The sequence below is a fragment of the Syngnathoides biaculeatus genome, chromosome 15 (genome assembly GCF_019802595.1).
Source record: "Syngnathoides biaculeatus isolate LvHL_M chromosome 15, ASM1980259v1, whole genome shotgun sequence".
Classification (NCBI taxonomy): Eukaryota; Metazoa; Chordata; class Actinopteri; order Syngnathiformes; family Syngnathidae; genus Syngnathoides; species Syngnathoides biaculeatus.
Window position 1 is genome coordinate 11,226,511 of NC_084654.1, and position 24,721 is coordinate 11,251,231.

The 24,721-nt window shown below is 39.4% G+C and overlaps 2 protein-coding genes across 2 annotated transcripts in view; one reads left to right on the top strand and one right to left on the bottom strand.

Moving 5' to 3' along the window:
- Positions 1 to 7,331: 7,331 nt before the first annotated feature.
- On the bottom strand, positions 7,332 to 12,530 carry LOC133513423 (glutamate-rich protein 1). Its single transcript, XM_061844218.1, has 6 exons — positions 12,092 to 12,530; positions 10,996 to 11,139; positions 10,776 to 10,922; positions 9,599 to 9,955; positions 9,261 to 9,455; positions 7,332 to 7,596 (listed from the first exon to the last, which is right to left on the bottom strand). Exons 1-6 carry the CDS (start codon positions 12,108 to 12,110, stop codon positions 7,508 to 7,510), a joined length of 951 nt encoding a protein of 316 aa, XP_061700202.1. The 5' UTR covers positions 12,111 to 12,530; the 3' UTR covers positions 7,332 to 7,507.
- dlgap2a (discs, large (Drosophila) homolog-associated protein 2a) overlaps positions 10,663 to 24,721 on the top strand; it is a 176,575-nt gene continuing 162,516 nt past the window's right edge. Inside the window, exons 1-2 of the mRNA XM_061844217.1 lie at positions 10,663 to 10,702; positions 12,707 to 12,809. Of these exons, the coding sequence (XP_061700201.1) occupies positions 12,792 to 12,809 (18 nt within the window). The 5' untranslated portion in view covers positions 10,663 to 10,702; positions 12,707 to 12,791. The remainder of the gene's footprint in view (positions 10,703 to 12,706; positions 12,810 to 24,721) is intronic.

Sequence of the window (24,721 nt, forward strand, 5' to 3'; positions counted from 1 at the left end):
AGTCCTGCAGCCTATCCCAGCTGTCAACGGGCAGGAGGCGGGGTACACCCTGAACTGGTTGCCAGCCAATAATCGCAGGGCACACGGAGACAAGCAGCTGCACTCACAATCACACCTATTGGGGCAATTTAGAGTGTCCAATCAATGTGGCATGTTTTTGGGACGTGGGAGGAAACCGGAGTGCCCAGAGGAAACCCCCGCAGGCACAGGGAGAACATGCAAACTCCACACAGGCGGGTCCGGGATTGAACCCGGGACCTCAGAGCTGTGAGGCCAACGCTTTACCACAGTGCCGCCTAGATAAATATATACACTGTATAAATAAAAATAAAATAAGTTTCTTTTGGAGTTTTTGAGAATTACTATTATTCAAATAAACTATTGTTTGTTTGTTTGTTTTTAACTCATCCACAAACTAGTTTGGACTGTCAATCCATTTTAAAAATCTAATATGACCTTTGAGAACAAAAGTTTGCGAACAATCACATTTCAAAAACATGCACATTTGGTCCATTAAAGATGAAATTGAATATGTCCTGCAATTTTGCATTGATAACATCCTTAACCAAGTGTACTCATTAAAATGACCAGTAATCAAAAGTACGTAGTCATTTCTATCAGGGAACTGATGGCATTTTTTTTTCCCAGACCAGTACTTAAATTAAAGTATGTTCTCTTTCTCGCCAACACAAGTACTGATACTTGATAATGGTGTCACATATTGCAATTGTGATCATTTCATTTCATCAAATATTTTTATCAACACAAAGTTTTCTTAACATGGCATAACATAATTATCATAACTGACATTTTAACAATCAACAATCTGGCCCCGTATTTCATTAAAATGTAGCCTATAAATGAAGGCAGGACAGGAATGGTGGTGGGAGCGCATGAAGGAGAGTCTGGTGGGTATAGTTGGTCAAGGATGTTACCTCTGTTTCCAAACCAAAATGAGTAACAAAAATGACAAGAGACGAGTTCTAAAACTGTGACAGGCCAACTGAAGTGACGCTTTATCACAACATTGGTTACTTCTCTTTACTCAGTGCCACGCTGAAGCAGCTTTGTGATGGGAGTGCGGCTGGCTCAGTGCAGACCAAAGCTGATAACAGGGCTTAAAAAATTTGGTGTATGCCATATGGCCTACAAATTAGCATTTGGCCAACAAAGTGTTGTCATCCCTGTTTAGGAGTCCTACCCAACCGGCCCGGAAAGTATATGCCAGGCTGATAAATTTGCTTTCATGTGTTAGTGTCGGAGTATTTTTTTTTCAAGTCCAACTACAAACACAGTACAATATCAATAATGGTGATACTAAAACTAGAATTAGAGCATCCCTATCCATAATATGTACTCTATACATGACTGAATATTATAACACACTGCACATTGTACACGTTACTGTGATTAAGGTGTAGCATATATTTTTTGTATAGTGAAAAAATGTGCTATAAGTATCCATTTCTTTCAACTTGTCCAGTTAGGGCTCAGATGAACGCTCATATTCAAGTATGTCACTCAAAAAATGAGAGTTGCAAGCAATAGAAAAGCACAGAGTTTGCTGATCTACATTTTATTTTGTGAATTCTATCAAATGTACCACTAATTGAGCAAAACTGACATCTGAAGGGAACAGATGAGATCGTATTTCCATAACCACAGAATCACTAGTTAACATAATGTGACATAATGACAACATATGGGGTGGGGGGAATCCTGAAACTACTAATATTCCTTTCTTGCAGTGCACATCTTTGGCAGTAATCCCTCAAACTGACAAAACAACGTTTGGTGGATAGAGGTGGTTCCTAAGTTGCCTTCTCCTTCCCAAGTTTAATGACTGAGAGCGATCGATGGATCTTTAAGCTTAGTGCTCAATCAGCAACACTGCAGTGCAGTGGGGGGAAGAGAGAACAAAACTAGAACACACCCAATATTGATTATACTCCTGAGAGAACATTGCCCAAACATGTATGTGGTTGTGTTCAGTCAGAGTAGGATTTATTACGACGTAGGGATTGGTAACTACCAATATTAAAAAGCTTCTTTGGAATCCCAGCATTCAGGAGGTTGGTAGCGGACTTAATTAACTCCCAACCTGTCGCAAATAAGCTCAACAGGAAAGACTTGCTTGCCAGCAAGGAATATGTACTGCTCATATAAAGAAGTTTATTTCCAACACTTTGACAGTTAGACCCTGTACTCTCCCTAAGGCACAGCACACATTCTCAACCACGCTCAATGCCTCGCCAATTTGCAACCATCTCCCTTTGTAACAGCCATATCTTTTTGGGTGCGAACACAGGGACACCAACGCATGACAGAGAGACAAATGGTGGACATTGCAGGGAGAAAGGTACAGTTTGGGGGCACAGGGACTGCCCAACTATGATGAGTAAGAAAAGACACAAGCTAAACCAGATTAGTTAAGGGTGTGGTTTGCCATCTGCATAGATTAAACTCCACAGAGATTGCAGGTCTAAGAAATAAAAATAATAATAACAATCTACCTTACGTGCTACAATTAAATAACCTGGCAAAAACAGCTGCACTGCTACTTCCTGCTGAACTTCATCCTCCTGACCAAGCTTTGTGACGAAATTAGTAGCCCATTCTTAGAAAGCTATTAACTGAGTCACAAAGCCAACCTCCGACCTCCACATTCTCCTTAATTAATTGTTTTACTGTGAGGCTTTGCTCAAGGATGCAACCTGCTCTCCTCAAAAGTATCATGGGACAGGCTGATTAATATTTTCTTCACTGCTTCGGCAGGTGAGGCTACCGAGAATGTTTTTGCATGCCATCTGTGAATGAAGGATCACTGCCAAACTTAATTCCCATTTCGTACCATCCAAAACAGACACAAGGACTCTAAATTGAAATACAGGCTTACATTCATTAGTTCTGCGAGGGAAGTTCTGATGTCAGATTATTTTTACTGCTCGTGCTTGCACAGTAACTGACTATTGCAATACTATTAAGAGGTTAAGAGACATCAATTGTATGACACCAGACAACTCATGTCACATCCAACATCCCGCCAACACAAGTTGAATCAATCAGATACCTCCACTAGCATGTTATCAGAGAGCACATGGGCCTCATTGAAACAATGGGCCAGCATAGCTACAATCTTTAACACGCAACAGTGTGGTTACTGAGAGTCACCCTATGGTAGCCAATCTTTGCCCGACCCATGCGCTTATTTTAAATTTAACTTCTGGCCCACAAAGAAGGGAGGTGGGATTTCCTGGCAGGCTCCAGCCCTGCGGGTAGTATCCAGGTAGGTGCCCCCCAAGCTGGCATCAGTGTGGGGGCCAACTCTTTGCAGCACCCGGCTGGAAGGTCGGTGGTAGAGAGCCAACTGCCTGGAGCTGTACCCGCACATCCCGATCCCCAAGGCCCCTAGAATCATGGCCATGCCAGGCATGGTCTTCTCGGGTGGAGACACCAGGCATACATTGTGGTAGGCCTGAGTCTGAGAGAAGAAACATGAAAAATCAATTGATGAACCTCGAACAGATGGTGACAAGCTATCTGCAAGCTTCAATTTCAATATATCACTAACTTCATGTTCACATACATATACTGTATGTAACAAGATACTGTTAGCCTGAGATCCAGTGAGTCCGGCTTGTGTTGTAGCTTTTTGCTAAACTATTTCCCACATTGCATGATATTTATCTGCCCTCCACACTGTTCAGTGCTCCTGCAATCTCCATCAGTATCATTCCCACAATCTTCCTTTTACCATATCACTTTCGGTAAACAAAAAGCTTGTCTGTTTTGCGACACGGGCAATTTCCTGTGCACACCTATCACAATGATAAAGCAGAGGAAATAATAGAAACCTCATTTTCCAACAGAGTTGTGTCACGGGCAGTTAAAAATCCATTCCTGAAGCTCACTTACCCAATTCTCATTTCCATTTACAACTCAGTTGGCTGTCATTGGGGTCACATCTCTTCATTGTTTGTCACTGAATAGGCAATTATGTGACATGAGCTAAAACAAAATGCATCCAATAATTACAGAAACTGAAGCATGGAATGACTGTATGTACTGTACATGGGACGATGTCTGTGCATTTCATTGTACAGTATTTGCACAGTTGAAGCAGTTCAGTCAGCAGGCTACCTGATGGCAAAATAAAACTGCGTGAAATTAAGTTGATGTATACTTAGCCTCAGGTTAAGCTGTGCATGTGCCTGTAAAACCACTACCTTGAAAGCAGCGATTACATCAGTCTCCAAGAACTACACCTCGCAGGACCAATAGAGATTAAGCAATCACTGTGCAAGATTTAAATCTGGAATACAGTTTTTATACGTAAGGGTGTTGAGGGAGTCTCATTCTTACAATGGATCTAATTCAAAATTAACTCCTTGACACACCCAAGAAGATTTAAAAAGAAAAAATAAAATAGCAACACAGCAGCATATTGAAATACATCATAGAGGCTACAAAATTCATTTTGGTTGTATGTGCGTGTAAAAAAGTAACAAAGAGCAATTATTTAGCAGTTATTCATCTATTTGACTGAATAAAGAGCAAACAGAAAAACAAGAGAGCAATTAAAACCCACCTGCAGTAACCTGATGTAGCCTGGAGTCAGTCTTGGGAGTCTGAAAAACATTTTTCTCTCCGCAATGGATGGATGAGCAAAGACGTGGGTCTCTGCAGTTCCCCTTCCTGGACTCCCAGGAGGGGGCAACCCGCTGACAGAGGGGCTACCCGGATGCGTGTGGTAAATTCAGCCTGCCTTCAGACATCTGCTTCAAAGCAGGCTTGTCGACTGGGATAATGTCTCCTTATATAACAGGCTTCGGCAGTTGGTGTTTCTAATGGGATTACAAGACTTGGCATACAGCAACAAAGAAGTAAACAGAAACAAGACAGATCCTAGTGCAGGTATACAGTAGGTTCCATGAAAAAATAGATGGGATACCTTGCCAATACTTTCCAACAATCGGTGTGAATCTATTCAAGGGTAGTCAGTACCTTACTCAATTTAAGACCCCGACCTAACAATTAGGTACACATACAGCAGGACAAGAATGTACTGTATATTGTTATTTACAGTGGGAACAAAAAGTATTCAGACCCCCTTAAAATGTTAACTTTTTTTTTTTTTTTAATATTGCAGCCATTTGCTTGAATCATTTAAGTTCATTTTTTCCACATTAATTTACGTACTACCTTTGAAATTGTGAATGAGGGGAAAAACCTAAGTATTTTTAGAACATGAATGAGATAGTCAAGGGTATTACAGTCGGAGGGCAGTCTGGCGGATGGATGTTCACATAGATTTTAGTGACGATCGATGGCAGTTATGTGACATTAATCTACGTTAAGGTTTTTCTCTATCGTAAGCATATAGAGGCGTGGCCAAAAGGTCTCCACTGAAATCGAACATTTGATTTCACCGTAACTCCGTGGCAACCTGGCTTGTCTCCAAGAGACTTCACAAAGATGTATTTGCAACCAGCAGAAAGTAAAAATGCCATCAGGTTGACAACTATTCTCCAGGCAATTGAGGTAGAGGTCTTACATTTTGCATGATCATTCAAACTCACTTACATGGAGCTTCCCACCAAGGGCAATTAATGATCTGTGTCTTAAAATTAACGATGCCAATAGTCATCATCTTCTCCCCAAGCCTTTTGCTGATTATTTTGCAAACTATTCCAGCCTTGTGCAACTCCACAATTTTACTGCTCTTCACATCTTTTGACAAACCTTTAACTTGGGTCATGGTTGGAGTGGAAAATTGATTACGAGCAGACACGTGCTTAAAAACCTGATTACTAATTGGTTTTGAGCAGCAGCCAATCTATGGGAAAAGAATTCTAGGTAAGATGGATACATCTTTTTCCATCTAAGCCTATCTCCTGCATCTTCCTCTCTAACACCAAGTGCCCTCATGTCTTCCCTCAGAACATCAATCAACCTTCTCTTTGGTCTTTCTCTCGCTCTTTTGCCTGGCAGCTCCTTCCTCAGCACCCTTCTACCAACATACTCACTCTCTCACCTCTGAACACGTCCAAACCATCGAAGTCTGCTCTCTCTCACCTTGTCTCAAAAACATCCAACTTTGGCTGTCCCCCTAATGAGCTCATTTCTAATCCCATTCAACCTGTTCACAACAAGCGAGAACCTCAGCATCTTCATTTTTGCTACCTCAGGTTCTGCTTCCTGCTGTTTCTTCAGGGCCACCGTCTCTAATCCGTACATCATGGCCGGCCTCACCACTGTTTTATAAACTTTGCCCTTCATAGTGGTGGATACTCTTCTGTCACATAGAACACCAGACACCTTCCGCCAACTGTTCCACCCCACTTGGACCTGTTTCTTCACTTCCTTACCACACTCACCATTGCGCTGGATTGTTGACCCCAAGTATTTGAAGTCGTGCACCTTCGCTATCTCTTCTCCCTGGAGCTTCACTCTTCCTCCTCTGCCCGTCTCATTCACGCACATATATTCTGTTTTACTTCAGCTAATCTTCATTAATTCCGTCAATACAATTCATGGGTTAGAACTTTTTTTTCCCTGTGATTTGCACACATTTCTTATTGATATTCTGTCTATTACCAGAATAAATGAAGAACTATTGAGTTTTATTTGGTGGTGGTGGTGGGGGGGGATCCAACTACAAATTCAACAGTTTATCAAATAATTACACTTCCCACTATGTAAATACATAGATCATTCAGATTGGTGCACTGTGTGGTCAAACTCATTCAGTTTTGAAAAGACAGTAGTTACTCAACATGACACAATGACACTTTCCAGCCGTGATAATTCTCTGTCCTTTTCATGAACTCCTCCCCTGGTAACAAGCTTTGGGCAAATGCACTAGAATAGAATACAGCTAGTGTCAGGCTCCCCAGGGGATGATGGTGCTCAAAGTCCAACATGGATCCAACATGCTGTGTTTCTATATCAAGTATAAAGTTAGATAAGTGTTGTTGAAAAGCGAGACTGGATTGGTTTCCTGTTCTGAACCATTACCCCCTTGAGGCTGAAATTTGAAATGTGACTTGAAATGTGAGGATTTCGGTTAGAAAATCACACATTCTAGTAATTTAAAATTGCAACAGTGTTTTGCAGGCATGTGGAATGTTCGATAATGTGTTTGATTAGTTGGGTAGTTTTAAATGTCATGACAGCAAACAAAACCCGAGTGCCTGAAGTGCTGACCTTTGCTTTGCTGGTAATTGGGGTAAGATTAGACAGACAAGTGTTACCAATATCCATGAATTTGAAAAACACAAACAACAATGAATTAAAGAGCAGTTCAATAAAAGGCCAGTTTCTTAATTGGGATGAACAAAATGCTTTGTTTTATTTCTGATAAAGGAAAAATAATTCCAGAAACTAAACAAAAAATAAAATTATTGACATAGTATCATGGCGTGACAAAGACTAAATAAATTAAGAACAATTCAAAAGGAAGTAGCACAGCATTAATCCTTACATGATGTTGTTGAATGACTAAGACTCAAGAGAGTTTTGTCTCCTTGCCTTCCTTGATGGGAAGAATGTCTGTTATCCAGTATTGGAACAATGTTGCAACAGCAGTGGTTTCCTCTGAAACATAAAGACAACAAAGTGTGGTACTTAAACATCCATCCATCTATCCATTTTATGAACCGCTTATCCTCACAAGAGTCGCAGGCATGCTGGAGCCTATCATCACCATCTCTTGGCAGGAGGTGGGGTAGCAATTTGTACTGGTAGTCAGCTTATCCCAGGGCACACATAAACAACCATTCGCACTTACATCCATAATAAATTATATCCTGAAGTGCAAATACTTGCATGGCGACATTAACACAGAAAACTCGTCAGTAAGCATTTTATATAGGGGTGCATAAAATGAATATTGGGAGTGAACCTGTCAAGTATTTTATCAGAGGAATAATGGGGCGTAGAAAAATATGATGAAAGGGAAAGCTGCTAGGGACATGTTATCGGAACACTTCTCGAGAGAGTTATTATTGGAATGAACTGGAGTGGGTCGCGTTAGAAAATGGGATGTTCGGAATATCAAAACTCATGAATGTGATGTGAAGGCCAAAGGCCTTAAAATGATTTTTTTCAGAAAGAGATCACTCAAGAATGAACCTTTACAACCCAAAGAAAAAAAAATCCTGAATTTCCTTTTCTGAGTTTTATTCATACGCTCCTTTTTTGATCAAATCTGCTAGAAGAGTTCCATTATGAAACACTGATGATAAGAATGACTCATCCAACCAGAAGACTGTGGGCGTATTTGAGAAGCTTTCATGCAGTTGTGGAACAGGTGCATGGAGAGGAAAGGAAAACCTAAAGCAAGCTTGAAATAAAGTCTGGATTTTACAAGTTCCCATCGTGAACAGATATATTTCCAGAGGTTGAATAATGTCCTTGTTATTGTCTCCTGCATGGGCCCTTTGAGACATACATTAACAAAGCGACCCCTGACGAGTCCCTGTTGAACTTATTACGCCACCATTTAACCAATCACACACGGATAAAAATATGCTTTTGGAGTTAACAGGTTTAAATGTGTGAAATTTGCAGTTAAGTTCAAGTGCATGTTTTTAGAAATCAAAAGCATGTATGTGCAGTTGAAGGGTGAGACTTCTAACGGGAGAAGCCAAAAGGAAAAGAAGATGAAGAAGTTAAGGTTGTTTTTCTATGACTGAGGCTTACATTTGTTTGAAGAGTGAAAGAACAGTAATCGCTCAAATTCAAATGATGCCCAACATGTGCTGTGCTGTGACTACACAAAGTGTGTAGTCAAGAGCATAAGGCAGTTAAGTTCTTGTCCCTCACCTAAAATGTCACTTATGGGAAACTTAATAATTGTCACTCATATAACATTACAGCACGTGCATGTACTGATCATCATTAAGCTAGTTTTGAATTGAGGTCAAGGAAAAACAGTAGTAAGCTTTCACTGACCACATAAATTGATACGGAAGACTGAATGTGGCCCATGAGCCATTAGTTTGACACCTCAGCATATAAACTGTAGGAGTCAAACTCTGGCCTGCGGGCAAAATTTGGCCCACGGTGTAATTATATTTGGCTCGCGAGGCAATTTCAAATTAATATTAGAGCTGGCCCGCCGGTATTACAAGTATTATACACTTGTTTGGTTCCATATTAAAAGGTTAATATGTTCAACCTTGGCCCTCGGCTTTGTTCAATTTAAAATTTTGGCTGTGAATTTGAGTTTGACACCCTTGATCTAAACAATCACTAACCTGCTGCCATCATGGTGTTGTTACAGAGGTTCTGCAGTGCTTTTTCCAGTCTGTCTTTGTTCTCGTGTTGAATACATTGCTGGAGAGCGTAGAGATGATTCAAGAGAGAGGCAGGCCTGCTTCCACTGATGATACTACTCAAAAGATTCTCCAACACACTAGATAGCTGAGGAAGCTTCTCTGCATGCAGTAAAGCTGAAGGACCACAGAATTACTTAATCAAAGTCACACAACCACAAAAGCACCATGAGACTGTATAAACATTTAAAGCTAGCTTAATTGATGTCTGTCATATCGTATAAAGAGAAGACGTTTGATCAGAAAAGTTCAGCACTCACAATCAGATTTATAGATTTCCATTGTGGTCCTGAGGAAATCCGCCACCTCGGAAGCTCTAATCCCATTTTCTTCCACCTCTGCCTCGTCGTTCTCTCTTTCATATGTGAATTCCAATGCAGAAGCCCGAGGCATCAAACCCATTGAGAGCATCTTCTCTTTGTGCCGTTTCTTCTTCAGTTTCCTCTTCTTGTTACGGCTAATGTGCACTACTTCCTCATCCGTTGGTGTCCCATTTTGAACAGTACTAGTAGGAGCTTTCTCTCCATGAAATTTCAGTCTCCTTTTTCTTCTTTTCTTTTCTTCAATTGTTGCTACCGCTTCGTCCAACTCTTCACTGGACTCCTGTACGCCATGTTCTGCAGGTCATAGGCAATAAATTGTTTAATTCAGTGGGTGGGGAAAATCAATAATCATCATATACAGCAGCTGAAATAAACATTTAACACGTCACCATTATGGTCAAACATTAGACTTTATGGTGATTTTATCATTTTATCGGCTGATAATTCGCATTTATTGCTTATTGGCTGATAATTGGTATGTATTGCTTATCGGCTGATCGCTTTTAATGTAATAATTTGGCAATCCGATCAAAGACGTGATTGATTGGTTCCGCAAAGATATTTACTCCACGTCGCCATTGTGAACAGTATATCTGAATCCAAAAGGTAATTTAATTTTACATACAGGTGTTTAGTTTTTTGTTTTTTTTTGTCATGATGAACTCACAGATGCTGTCTTCCAAGATAATCATTGTAGTTTAAAAAAAAGGCCATCAGGTGGGGTTCAACAACAATTTGGATGAGTACAGAGCTTGGTACTGAACCAACACTAATTAAAATGTGATCATTCTGACAGTTTGTGCAAAGAGAGAAAAAGACTCCATAGGTACTACTTTCAAAACATATTGGTCAATTTCAAACCATTATATGCATAGCAAAACATCACATCTACACTATCTTCAAGCCAACATCTAATTAGTAGGATTAAAACCATGTGTTTCACATATGGAACAATAAAAATTTCATTTTTTCTTTGTCTTTTTCCTCAATTTTACAGAGTGAAATAATTGATTGGAATTTAAGAAGCAACATCACAAGAAGGTACCTTTCTTTTGTAAATCCAACTTATCATGACGATACAAATCAAACTAATATAAGATCATAGTTTCCTTACCAGATGGACCCTCTACGTTATTTATGGTCTCGAGCTCAGGTAGTGTGACAGATTCCACTGAATCTGCCTGATAGTCTTCAGGAGGAGGTAGAACCGTGTATATTCGCCTGCTTTGAATGCCCGTGCTTGATGTCACTGCTGGATTACCTTAAAACAAACAAAAATGAGTTTAAAATTAATGCAAATAATATAAAAAGTCAGGACATACAATGAATCTTACTGTGAGGAATATCTTGATGAGATGTTTTTCTGTTCACGAGTTTTTTCTCTAGCAAAGTATCCACTTGTATGCATGGTGAGGAGGGTTCCTTCTCCAATTTAGGGGCAGCAGGGTAAAGCTTCTGGAGTACTTTCAATTGGAATACTGTATAGAATGCACACAAACTGAATTAATTGTTTGAAAATCTAATACACGATGTAGTAAACTTAAACTTTTTAAGAAAAGATGAACTATGCCTGCACGATTATTAATCACAATTATTCCTCATGTTCGGTCAAAATTGAAATCAGTCAAAGATATCAGTGCAATAAGAATGAAAACGAGCGTGGTGCAAAAAAAAAAAAATAAATAAATAAATAAAAAAAAAACGTCCAGCGGGATTTGAACAGCTTCTCTTGGACTTGGTGAGATGGATCCAAAAACCTTAACAAATTACATTTTTAGTTTTTCTAATGGCATAATATGTTGGACTGATAATATAATAACATTTCCTAAAAATAAGCCAAACTGTTGATGTTGCAGTCAAAATAAAATAACTAGTGGTGAGGACTATTTATGTTTAATTTTACTCTATTCATTCTAATAGAAGTTATCATGTTCAACCTTAAGTTTTAATGTTCACTGAAATCCCCTTTGAAAATGCAAAAATCGCTCTTACAATAATAAACTCTTCACGTTTTTAGGACCATCTTTTTTTCTTTATTGTTCTGTACTTTATTTCAAAGTGGGTCGCGACTTTACAAGGTAAAGAGAGTCCTCGGGTGACAGTAGTTGAGAACCACGGCAGTATGAGGCTTATCCAGTTATTCAGGCTAGCCACCTTTACTAGTGACAATGAATCATTCAATACAAATGTGCTCGTTTTCTGTAAAGTTACGAATATTTCTTATAAATGATTGTCAGGGAAGTCACAATCTGACTCTTGAGCGAATATCAAATAAATAGAGCTTGTTGGTCGATATGCTTGAAACATGGGAGCACGTGCATTTGTTTACAGCTAGAGCAGCGAAACGAGGCAAGCTAGAAACGGTAGCAGGCTACTTACCAACGAAACGATATCATAGCATATTGTATAGTTAATCATTAAGGCACATACCTTCTTTCCTGTGTGTCATATCAAAAGGAACGACTCAAATTAAAGAACTCAATTGTAGCGAGAACAACACGGTGTTAGCTAACTTAGCTAGCACTCAGGCAACCTAGCCTTAGCATTAGCTTGACAAATTTGTCGTCGAGCCACCCAACGATGAAATAACACCATGTGTTACATTCGTGCAACTAAAACGCTAGACTTTGGGACTAAAAACAGGTCGGCGACGAGTGCAGCTGTTCCCCTCTACTCACTTACTCCACTACAGCGGGGGAAGGAAGTGAGAGCAACAAACTGGATTCAGTATGCTGTACTAGCTTGGCTCCTGACACGAATGTCAGAAAAAGCGTCAACCCATAAATCTACTTCCACTTAAAAGGAGTTTTCCCTGCGCGTACATATTAGCCGGGCGAATCTTGTGAGAACCGTGTAATTTACTGTATTATATAACCTTTTTGAAATACAGTACTGCACTGTACTGTTTTAGTCACCACAGCCCCACCGGTGTTTGAATGCGGTACTGTATTAACATTTCGTCAAGCCAGCTTCAGGGCTGGAGTGAGGAGGGTTAGAAGGAGGAGAAAAATGTGAACCTCGTGGCTCAGCATCAACACCTTGCAGGCTGAGTGGGGTTTGACGGACCCTCCAAACTTGGCTGAGGATTGCAACATGTAAACGGACTTTGCAGAAAGAGGATCTACCTAGAATGCCAGCTTTTAAGAAGGTAAAGCCCTCCCTCCTTGAGAGTAATACTGCACATTGAACCAATTGTTATGTGCAGGATGTATATGTAATTGTGTACAATATCAGGCATCCAAATATACTGTAGTATTTGACCTAGGTATAGTGTGTATGTGTGTGAGGTCTGATTAGATAATGAGATTTTTGCATTGCTCTCATCATTTACTGTGAGGACATCTCTAACGTCTCTCATTTTGATCCCAGTGAAAAATGCTCATAGGTTTTTATTTAAATTTGTGTTCACATGAATATCCACCCTTTAGCTTTCTGCATTTACATTTACATTAAGTAATGGAGAGGACATACGGATGAGGAGAAACTGAGGCAAAAAGAAACCTACTGAGTACAAGGTTAACATAACATAGAACCTTGTATTTCTCATGTATATCATAGTCAATATGTGTGGAAGTGTATTGTCTAGTTCTTGCCAGTAGTACAGAATAAGAGCGAGGCTACCTTTGGTGTCACAAAAAAAGCTCTGTGTGACTTGAGGACTCTCAATGTCCATAAAACAACATAATAACTAACATAATAGCTAATTGTTTGTTTGTTTGTTTTGGGGAGGAGTAGGCACATTTCCACTTGCATACCGATTAATTAACCATTGGTTCACTTTCACTGGTGTTGAGATTCAGCCTTTTTTTCACATTATAACTTACTCTTTGTTTTTTTACTGTATGTCAGAAGGATCTATGCGTGAACACCAATAAAAAGCGAGGAGAAAGTTCTATAGGATGCCAGTTTCATAACACCAAAAACACACCATGCACAGCACACATTGTGACTGTTTAGCACTTGCTGCCAGCTTCATATCACCAGACATCATAATTATTGAGGTTCTAAAAATAGAAGGAAATATCAGTTTTATTGCAATATGGTTAGATTTAAACACCCTTTCACTCCTTAGAAATTCTGAACTGCAATGCTGTTACTTGTTAAGATTCTTAATTGTCTAAACCATAAAGTGAAGTTATGATAAATTGTTGAAACGATTAGCTTTACTTGGCCTATTCAGCCTCTGATAACTGTTCACTCATCCCCATGACATGATGATCTACTGGCTCAATGAAATATGTTGTAAAATTAAGTTTTAAAGTTTAACAACAATTCGGCTGCATTGTGCATTTAGGTCTTCAATATGCGTCCACTTGCGTTACATAACTCCTAGTATAAATTATTTTCTCTTCACACTTTTGCAATAAATGTTGCGAATAATCCTTAGAAAAACGTTCACTGAACTGAGATTCAGAGTCAGGAATAAATGTAATGAGATTTCAGACAAGGTATTTTATTTAGGTCTGCCATGGTAATTAGTTTATTGACTTATCGTTCGACAAATATAATGGTCAAAGATTGTTTTTTTTTCCTGCGTTACATAAATAGTCATTTTGGTGAGCCAGCGTGTGGATCACACAATGAGACTGCCTCAGAAACCACAAACTGCTACTTCATGGGAAGTTGCATTGGTGGAATTCAGGAGGTTTGAAAGTATCCTCCCCACCAACTCATAGCATCCCGACTTGAGGTTAGCAGCGCCCCATCCTCACTATACAAAATGTTGTTGGTGCACTGCCTCCCTCTCCTTCGACGTTGAATGGTGGACATTAATTTTCCCGAAGATATCCGGAAGTCGCTCTCCATGCCCTCACTTAACTCCTCCCATTCCAAAGCTTTTGCCTCAGCAACCATTAAACCTGCCTTCCGCTTGGGCAACCAGTACCCATCAGCTGGGGTTTGTTCCGCGTCCAGTCAAAGGAAAATGTTTTACATAATTTTTTACATTACATAGGGGTTTTTGAAATTGTGCTTTATCTGGGTACTCACCTAGAACGTGCCTAGGGAGATCAAGCCCCAGACAACTTAGCTCCGACAATCACTTGGAAACACAAAGCACTCCACCACAATGAGGTGACAGCTCAAGGAGGTGCTTTATTGTGATAGTTTGGGAAAATATATAACTTTAGAAAAATTTATGTGAGTGATGTAAAAGATCTAGTTATCCATAGTTTTTCCCTTCAAAGTAAAGCTCCTGGAGTCTAATGCACTTTCCCAGTCTTCTCTTCCACACCTTCATGCATTCTGGGAGCATTCTCTCGGGATCATCCTCACTCCAGTACTCTGTTAGACATCTTGATAGAGTCCATGTCTTCAGACCGTGTTCCCTTGTTGACCCCTTTAAGCTGGGGCATTCTCAGGTGAATAGGGTTGTTGTTCCAGAACGGCAATGTTTTTCCCGTCAGGAAATGCCGGAAGCTCTGGGCATTCTAATCAGCCGCAATGCCGTGGTCAAGCAACCACGAGTGTTTCTGCCACACTTGCCTCTTTTCGTACACTTAACAACGTTAATGACACAGGATCTTTTTGTAGACGTGGTGAGTGATTGTCTGGCGCACAATGAAGAGGAAACCTGAGTTTGATTTAAACTGAAAATATCTTTTGTGACACCAATCCTTGAATATTTTTGACACCTCGCAGTTTGTACCGATCCATTTTTAATAAACCAGGATTACGCAAGTCAAATGTGCTGCTGCTTTAACAGGAAAAAGTGGTACTGTGGTCCTTGCACTAAATAGCTACAATACAGCTAGCTGTACACAATCTTTCATCAATCATTTATATCTAATAACGTGACAAACCCCCCCAAAAAGTTAATTAAAAAATATATATACATACTGAAAATAAATACATCATACTCATCAAGCTACATATTAAAGTGGCAACTAAATCCTTTACTGGGTTGGAGCATGCCAATCAGAAATTTTTAACCATTATTTCTATATATGCAGTGAAGAAAATAAGTATTTGAACATCTTGCTATATTGCAAGTTCTCCCACTTAGAAGTCATGGAGAGGTCTGAAATTTTGCTTTAGGGGTATTTTCCTGCACGTGGGACAGGCCAACTGCACTGTATTAAGGAGAGGATGACCACGGCCATGTATTTTGAGATTTTGGGGAACAACCTCTTTCCCTCAGTCAGAGGATTGAAGATGGGTCGTGGCTGGGTCTTTCAACATGACAATGACCTGAAGCACACACCCAGGAAAACCAAGGAGTGGCTCCGTAAGAAACATGTCAAGGTTCTGGCGTGGACTAGCCAGTCTCCAGACCTAAACCCAATAGAAAATCTTTGGAGGGAGCTGAAACTCCATGTTTCTCAGTGACAGCTCAGAAACCTGTCTGATCTAGCGAAGATCTGTGTGGAGGAGTGGGCCAAAATCCCTCCTGCAGTGTGTGCAAACCTGGTGAACAACTACAGGAAACGTTTGACCTCTGTAATTGCAAAAAAAGGTTACTTTACCAAATATTAACATTGGTTTTCTCAGGTGTTCAAATACTTATTTTCAGATATATCACATAAATAAATTGTTAAAAAAAATCATACATTGTGATTTCTGGATTTTTCTTTTTACATTGTTTCTCTCACGGTGGACATGCACCTACGATGAAAATTTCACACCCCTCCACGATTTCTATGTGGGAGAACTTGCAATATAGCAGGGTGTTCAAATACTTATTTTCTTCACTGTATCTCTTACTTGTTCTAAATGGAGAAGATTTTACATCTTGCACGACTTAAAAGGAATAGTTCCTATAAACAGAAATTTCTCTTGTTCTTTGTTCTTGTTGCTCTGTTGCTCCTTGTTCTTTGTTCTGAATGTCGTACCAGGGCAGCACTGACTGTGGGAGAAAAATTCCTTGTGTGTTTTTACACACTTGGCCAATAAAGCTGATTCTGATTCTGATTTCCGTCATGTTAGTCACCTCTGCTAAACACTAGCTTCACATAATGCAGAGAAATTCCACTCAAGTAGCTTTAAACAAGAGAACAGAAACATTCTGTAACCAGGCAGCCGTTAGATACAGTTGTTTATTTAATCGGATATCTAATTGGTTCAGATCTTTTGGGAATAAAAACATACATTTCTGTTGTGTATGGCATCGACCAACAATCTTGAGTCTGAAGGCCCTTGGAAGATTACATTCACATTGCTACACAAATGGAAGCTGAATTCAGATTGGACCACAAGTATTTAACCCTTAAACGAATGGAGGCTATTCAGATAAAACATGCTATGAATTGAATATAAATTTTATGTAAGTTTTAAATGCAGATCAGCGCTTTTGATAAGGATTAGGCCACCAGAGAAGCTTCTGATTGTCCCCACTGCATATATTGTATCCCCATGAAGATGACTTTTACCTTACCCTATCCATGATGAAAATCTTTTTTCATGTTAAAGCTATATCATCCCTTCAAGGCTGTCATGTTACATAAATGGAGCAAGACTAACACGAATGTTCAATGAACAGAAGACAAAAATAGAACACTGACACCCTTTTACAACTATAAGTAAGTATCTACATAGAAGTGAAGGTGTTTCAGCAGTCCAAGCACACACAAGCCTCATCACCCATGCTCTCCAAGTTGTCAATATGAAGCTTGTGTGAACCTTGACTGCTTGACAGTGACAAGGTAAGGCTCTCACAATCTGTTTCAAGATGCACCGCAAAGGTGGTACTCCACATTTATGTGAGTCGTGATGCGATTTTGACTCATGGTAGAGAAGTGACTAGTCCTGAAACATTTAGCAAGTCGTGCCACCTTGCACAAATCGGTTTTGGTTTTCCTTGTCCTATTATATTGTACTTCTTTGTCGTTTTAATAGGTTTCTTTGTCTTATAATCGAAACCTATGATGAGTAGCTGCCTGAGAAAAAAAATACTTTTAGCTGGACATAGTTTTGCTAATATTGAAGCATTACAGTGCATTCATGTATAACAGCATCTGTGTCTTTCTGTATGTATGTTTGTGTAATCAGTTTGCTGGCACACTTTTTTAATTATTCAGTATATGCTCTTTTTGCAATTGACACAGATCATCAACACCTGTCAGATGCTCATCGTCATTTGTATGTCCTACAAACGTTTTGAGTCACCTTTCAGTCAACTTGAATTAAAAAAAAAACACTTGAGAGAAGTTATTGTCACAAAAGTTACAAAACTATGGCAAAAAAAAAAAAGTCCACAGTGTTCCCAAGTGTACTTTAGATCTAGTAGAAAAGCAAAACCGTACAGTTGACCCTCTTTAAACACAGCGGTTGGGATTGAGCCTGAATGTTTTTTTTCTTCTTCTCCCCCAACCCCCGCGCAAAAGTAACACAAACCCAAATGTTCTTTTTTGTCAGCAGTAGTTTTGGCTATTTTTGTGCAATGAACACTAACTTTACCTGGGGCAAGGGAGGCCTGCTGTTCTTTAGACATGGTCCTGAGTTCCTTTGTGGCCTCCTGGATGAATCATTGTTGCTCCCTTAGGGTAATCTACTAAGCCTGGTCTCTCCTCTGAAGGTTCACCACTGTTCCATGTTTTCTCCATGTGAGGCTAATGGCTCTCGCTCTATTTTACTACAATCCTAAAGCTTTAGAAATGGCTTTTGTAAAACTTTGCATATTGATAGATGTCAGTTACTTAATTTCTCAACTGTTCAGTAATTTTTTGGGATCATGTTATTTTGTTGGTGCATGTTTGGATTTTAGCTCCTGTAAGTGCACCGATTTCATTGAGTGATGTAGAGTAAGCTTGTCACCAGGAGTCCTGTCAAGCAGCTGTCAAGGACAAATTACTCAACATCATATAATATAGTAGGAAATTTGTGAAATCCTTTTGGGGCTCAGTGGTAATATTTGTAAGCAAATGTGGGAAAAACTGCCCTTATTGTGGCTGTGGAGGAGAAATTTATGATGCACTTGATAAAGATGTTTGATGCTTGGATGCATCTTAGAATTTGAGCTCAGCTGCAGAGAAATAGGAGTTATTTTAAGAGGATTACATGTATTTTCAGCATAGTTTGAAGATTTATCTTTAGGGCGGGTAAAAAGCTTCATATTCTACATTTGATCATAAGGAAACAGTCATAGGGTATAAGGTTCCTTCCAGATTTATATGAGCAAATACAGTTAGTTGGTCAGGATAATTTTTCCACTGATTAGATGTCCAACAAGCTATTTAACCCAAATGTGTACAGTGACTGAATGTTGATTATTTTAACAACTTGAAAAACATATTTCATATGTGAGTCTAACTCTGTTTCAGAGTTATTGATCTGCAAAAAGATTGAAATGATCTGTTCAAAATATTTCAAAGCTAATATATTAATGCAGATGTGCCCAACCTGTGTCAAAAAGATCTCACACGGCACATAATTTTATGTGGCCAGCAAAAACAGATAATGTCCATCAACTTCCATGATTCTTGCAAAACTGGGTTTCAAAATTTTAAACTCCCATACGTATTTAATAATAGTATTGAAATCCTGCAGGCATTTTATGTTACCAAATATTACAGGAAATTGAACTACAGTTGGAGAAACTATTATTCTCGACTTCCGATTTCAAAAGTAATTCATTATGTCATGTCATCATCCAAGCTGCTTATCCTCACAAGGGTTACGGTAAAGCTGGAGCCTATCCCAGCTAGCTTCAGGCGAAAGGTAGACTACACCCTGAACTGGTTGCCAGTCAGTCGCAGGGCAGATATCGACACCATCACTGAGCAGGAATCGATCGTCGCACCAAAGGGAGGCGTGTGTACCAGTACACCATCATTGACATCAAAAGCAATTATCCATCAATTTGTTGTGTACATAAAGCATAAGTATAGTATGCAGTGGGGGCCAACAGAACCTTCTCTGCTGGATATCCGCTATATCTAGCGGGACCCTTGTAACAGAATTTTTCCATTCTCTGATTGGTTTAAAGCCACTTGGAAGTAATTTGTCTGGATTATGTTAAGCAATTGGCTGGGCAAGGCGATGAACATGACGGAAATAATATAATATAAATATACATTTTCAAGGCGGACTTTTCAAGACAAACTGGACATTGTGACTATATGTCAGACAGTGGTTGTTGCTGACTGGAGTCCTTCAATCCAGTAAAGGATTTAGTCACCACTTCAACTACTATATAACTCATGAGTTTTATGTGGGACTAAAGCAACTGAAATTAATCAGTGACTGTGTCATCCTTGACCACATACGGCAATATAAACTTGAATTCCATATTGTAGATTAAATGAACGTTCAGATCATCATTCATCTGTCATCACACCAATATTTACAATCAGGGTGGCTCTAAGGATATTTGAACTGTCTTTGAGGACAGTGTGCTGCATTTTGGTTCTAGATATCAAATTGTGTTTTGAGTTGTCCTCTTGTGTCAGGGTCTCCCATAGCTTTTGCATGGTTGACTGTCCTTACCATGACCTATCCTTTGTTCAGACTGTACACTGCTTTAGACAAGCGTGAAGCAGACAGGAAAGAGCTTAGAAATATATTGCAATTTGTATGACTTCTCTCATCCGTTTTCCCAGATCTCATTTGGCTTATGGAAATGTACACCCACGCCCTCAACATCAAAGGTTATAGTAATTTTCAAATGTTATAGTAAAATTCAAATACTATATTATTTTGTTGGTACTATATATTTATTTTGTCCATCTTGACAAGTACTATTTGTTTCTGAGATCAAATAAACTGTAATAGCACATTCACTGCCTTGGTGTCTCCGGTTTCAAAGAGTTTGCAATGCAATAAAGAGTGCATATTATAGTCATTTTCAAGCCACGGAACTGCATTGAAGTACCTTGGAATGATTAAAAAATGGTCATTTATCAAACAATGGTCCTTTATGGAGCAACTGAGTTCACCCTTTGTCTGGACGAATTGTCAAAATGTCCAGTTTCTTATCAATCTCTAAATTAAATGACTATTTTTCACTTTGTTGAATCGATTAATAATTTTAATTTCTTATATTCACCTGATCTAACCATAAGTGTTCCCCTACCATCATTAAAACAAAGTGAAGGTCTGTTTGGAAATTCTTATCTTTCCCAGAATAGTCTTCATATTAGTTATCATTAGTAAACTATTTCTGTATCATTCCATTTCTCCAGGGATTGGAAGAGCTCTGTAGTTATTTGTTTCCACCTTTGAAGAAACCAGGGAGATGTAGACAGTGGATTGCAGGATCATCTTACCTCAGTGTTAAAATACAAAGCAAGCCACAGCAAAGTCAAGTGAATAAAAATGTGAGGTTTTAACAGCATGTTCGCTGGTTAATGTTAATTAGTGTTGTCTATGAGGACTAAATGGGTTACAATACAATTTGGTTCCTCCGCACGGTGTTCGGGCTCTCTCTACGATATAGAATGTGAAGATTGGTAATTTGGGAGGGGTTCAGAGTCGAACGACAATTGTAAAAACAATTAGTTGTGATACAAGTAGGTTAGACATGTCAGTGTATGTGCATAATGTAAAATTGGACTTTTCATTCAGTCTGATGATCCATCTTTCCAAATTTATGATTAATGCGAGAAAAGGAATTGCGTTTAAGCAGTCCCAAATATAAATGTCCCGGTTATATGTCCGTGGGATTGTCCATGTGTGTTTTGTAATTGTGTCTGTCATGAATCCTCCCTGCTTGAAGAGGCAAAACACTGACGCTTGAATCACTGATGTATGTAAAATTAGATGGCTTGTCTGTAATCCTTTTAACAAGGCAAGCGACAGCTCTCTGTGTCTGAGACACAGATGAGGCACTGACAGTTTGTTCTCCACACTCCTCCAGTAGAGTACATAGCTGCCAAGCAGCATCAATTAGAAGTGCTTTAGTCACCACAAATCAACTCATGCATCCCTTGTGTTGAAAGGCTATTCAACTCTAGCCACCACGTGTTTCACACTTGACTACTGAAGCAAAATTTGTGGCTGTGTTGACCTATGAGAGGTCATCAAGGCAACCTTTATGCTGTCGTAATTATAAAATAGAAAGATGTTCTCTTGGATCACATTACTATCTATCTATCTATCTATCTATCTATCTATCTATCTATCTATATATCTATCTATCTATCTATCTATCTATCTATCTATCTATCTATCTATCTATCTAATCTATCTATCTATCTATCTATCTATCTATCTATCTATCTATCTATCTATCTATCCTAAACTTATCTAAAGAGAAATTTTGATACACAGAGGGCTATGCTATCTTCTGCCCACATAAAGTCAAAGGCCACAGAACTGAAAGGACAGCACTTTCCACAACAGAGGGATCACTGACTCCTTTCGATGTAGAGGAGCAGTGCCATTTTGCCCCCTGTGAGGTGACGAGGCATCTCAAAACTCATTTCTTTTTCTTTCAGTCACTACATACAGCTCGTGACCACAGGTGAGAGAAGCAATGAATATTGAACAGTCGAGAGCAAGAGCTTAAGCCTTTTAACTTAGCTTCCTCTTCATCACGACAGACCAATGTAGAGCCTGAACCACTGCAGATGCTGCACTAATCTGCCTTTCGATCTCCCATTTTATAACCACTTTTGGGGCACTTGACTCTTTTCTGGCTGGGGACCATGCTCTCTGGTTTGGAGGTGATTCAAACTCTGCTGCAAATTGCTCCAGCAAGATTTGAAAATCACTGTTTGACGGAACCCATACAACCTCATCATCTCTAAAACCGAGCAATAGAATTAACCTCTGTCCATACAGGTTATGAAACAGAATCAGAGAAAAAATGTTGGCCTTGGTTGATTCCAACCCTCACTGGAAACAGATATGACCTTCTTACTCTGGCAATGTGGATCAAGTTGTACAGGGACCAAACAGCGTCCAGTACTCCATTGTCCCACAGCTCTACCTGTGCGAAATGGTCAAGTCTAGATAACACGTTAGCTGGTTGGGTGAATACCCGTTCACCCTTCTGGACCATACTGAGGTGTGTGATTAAATGTTTTGATTTCCCAATGGACCCTCCTCTGCAGAGGAGTATGACTTTACAGTGCAGATGAACAATGACTCAAAGCATACTGCAAGATGCACCAAAGACTTTTAAGGCAACAAAGTCAAATGACATACAATGGCCAAGTCAATCAGCTGAATCCAATTGAACGTGTTTCTTTTGATAAATATTCAAAACTGAAGGAAAAATGCCCTAAGAACATGTAGGAACTGAAAAAAAGTTGTGGTAAAGTCGTAGCAGACCATCATCAGGGATGAAATCTATGGTCTGATGATGTCTGATGTGTTTCATACTTCTGAAATGGAGACTGAGACTTTGCAGTTGGCTGCAAAAGATTAGTAACCAATATTAAAAAGTGAAAGTTTGATTTCTGATTAATTTCTGACTTTTGGACCTTTAGGAAGTGGAACCTGGAAAAATGCATCTTCCACGAAGTGTTATGTTTTTTTTTTTTTTTTTTTAGCTTTTGTGTCTCTGTTGTTTTCACTCCCATGCGACGCATGGAGTCCCCACCAAATGTGACTAATATGGTGTTCTTTCCCTCAAAGGTTCGACCGAAACTACAGACTTTTATTACTTGTGCTAGGATCACTAATAACAGCACACGTTATACTAGCATGTTAACTTATAGGTTCTCAAGGTGCATTATTTTGGACCCCTCATCCTCTCAACCCATAGGGTACATCAGTCCTTTGTTATTATCATTTTTCTTGGTTGTATTCAGAAAAGTGGAAGCAAGTCAAACAAGTCAAAGTCATTATGTGTAAAAAGCCATATCATATAAACCAAAATTTGGACACCCTATTGTATGAGAAGGTGTGTCCACACTTTTGACTGCAACTGTATATTTTTGGCAACACACATCAACTTCTCGAGAAAAATACTGTAAATACTGTTGAGACCTACAGACTGTGGTTAGCTTATAAAATGGCCAGTAGAGGATGTTTTTCAATAGGTGATAACAAAAACCAAAGCATCAGTATTCACAACCAAGCAACAACTGAACCCTGGAGTGAATGCCTGGCAAATCATCCTTTAAGGGAGGAAGTTCACAAATTGGTGATCTCCTTCATATTGAAGTATTAAAAATTCTGGTTACGTTTACAATAATGTCAATTGTCCAAATATTATTGAACCCATTTAAGATGAAGAGATCTGCATTTAAAACTGCCACAGTCTAAATAATTCTGGAGATACTCTAATTAATTATCTAGTAACTTTATTGCTCATTAAATGTATTTAATAAATTTATGAATCTACTGTCTTTTGAAAACGTTTTACCTCACTTGGATTTGGGTTACTGAGACCCCCCTCTGGATCCAGGCCTGTAGGTGGGTTTGAAGACAAGCTCCTATTGGCCGGGACACCACAGACCAAAGAGGCAACATGGGTCCTTCTTCCAATGGGCTTGCCACCTGTGGGCTGGGGCCAAGGGGATTGGGTTCAGTGTGAGCTGGGTGAATGGATTCAATTAGCCAAAATACGTTTCCTCTGCAGGGTTTCTGATTTCTCACTTTAAAAAAGGATGTGAAGCTCCTGTCATCCTGCATGGGGAAACCCTGCACCTCCGCATCAAGAGGAGTTAAAGGTGGCTCAGGAATCTGTTTCAGATGTCTCCTGGAAACCTCCCTTGTGAGTTGAGGTGTTCCGTGCACATTCCAACAGAGGCAGTCTCTGGGGATAATCAAGTCCACTCAGGAGAGACTGACTCCTGGCTGGCTTGGGAAGGCCTTCAGATTCCCCATAAGAACTGGACAAAGCGGCTGAGAAGAAAGAAGCCTGCATTTCTCTGTTTGTGCAGATGCTCCCACAACCCGACTCTGCAAGAGAAAGAAAATCATTGAATGAATGGACAAAAGCCATTTGGGTTCATCTCCATTTCCTCGGTCCGGGCTATTGCTTGTCTTGAGCGATACAGTACCTTAGTTCACTGCTTTGCTCCATTAACATAGACACTTATCAGATCTTGTCTAGTTCATTCTCAGCACAGAAGCAAATTAGATTTCTTAGAGCCAATGTAGAGGAATGTGTGCATAAAAATCAGAAGACTACGTGAAGTATCTCAATATTGCTGAAGGATTCATTACAACAAT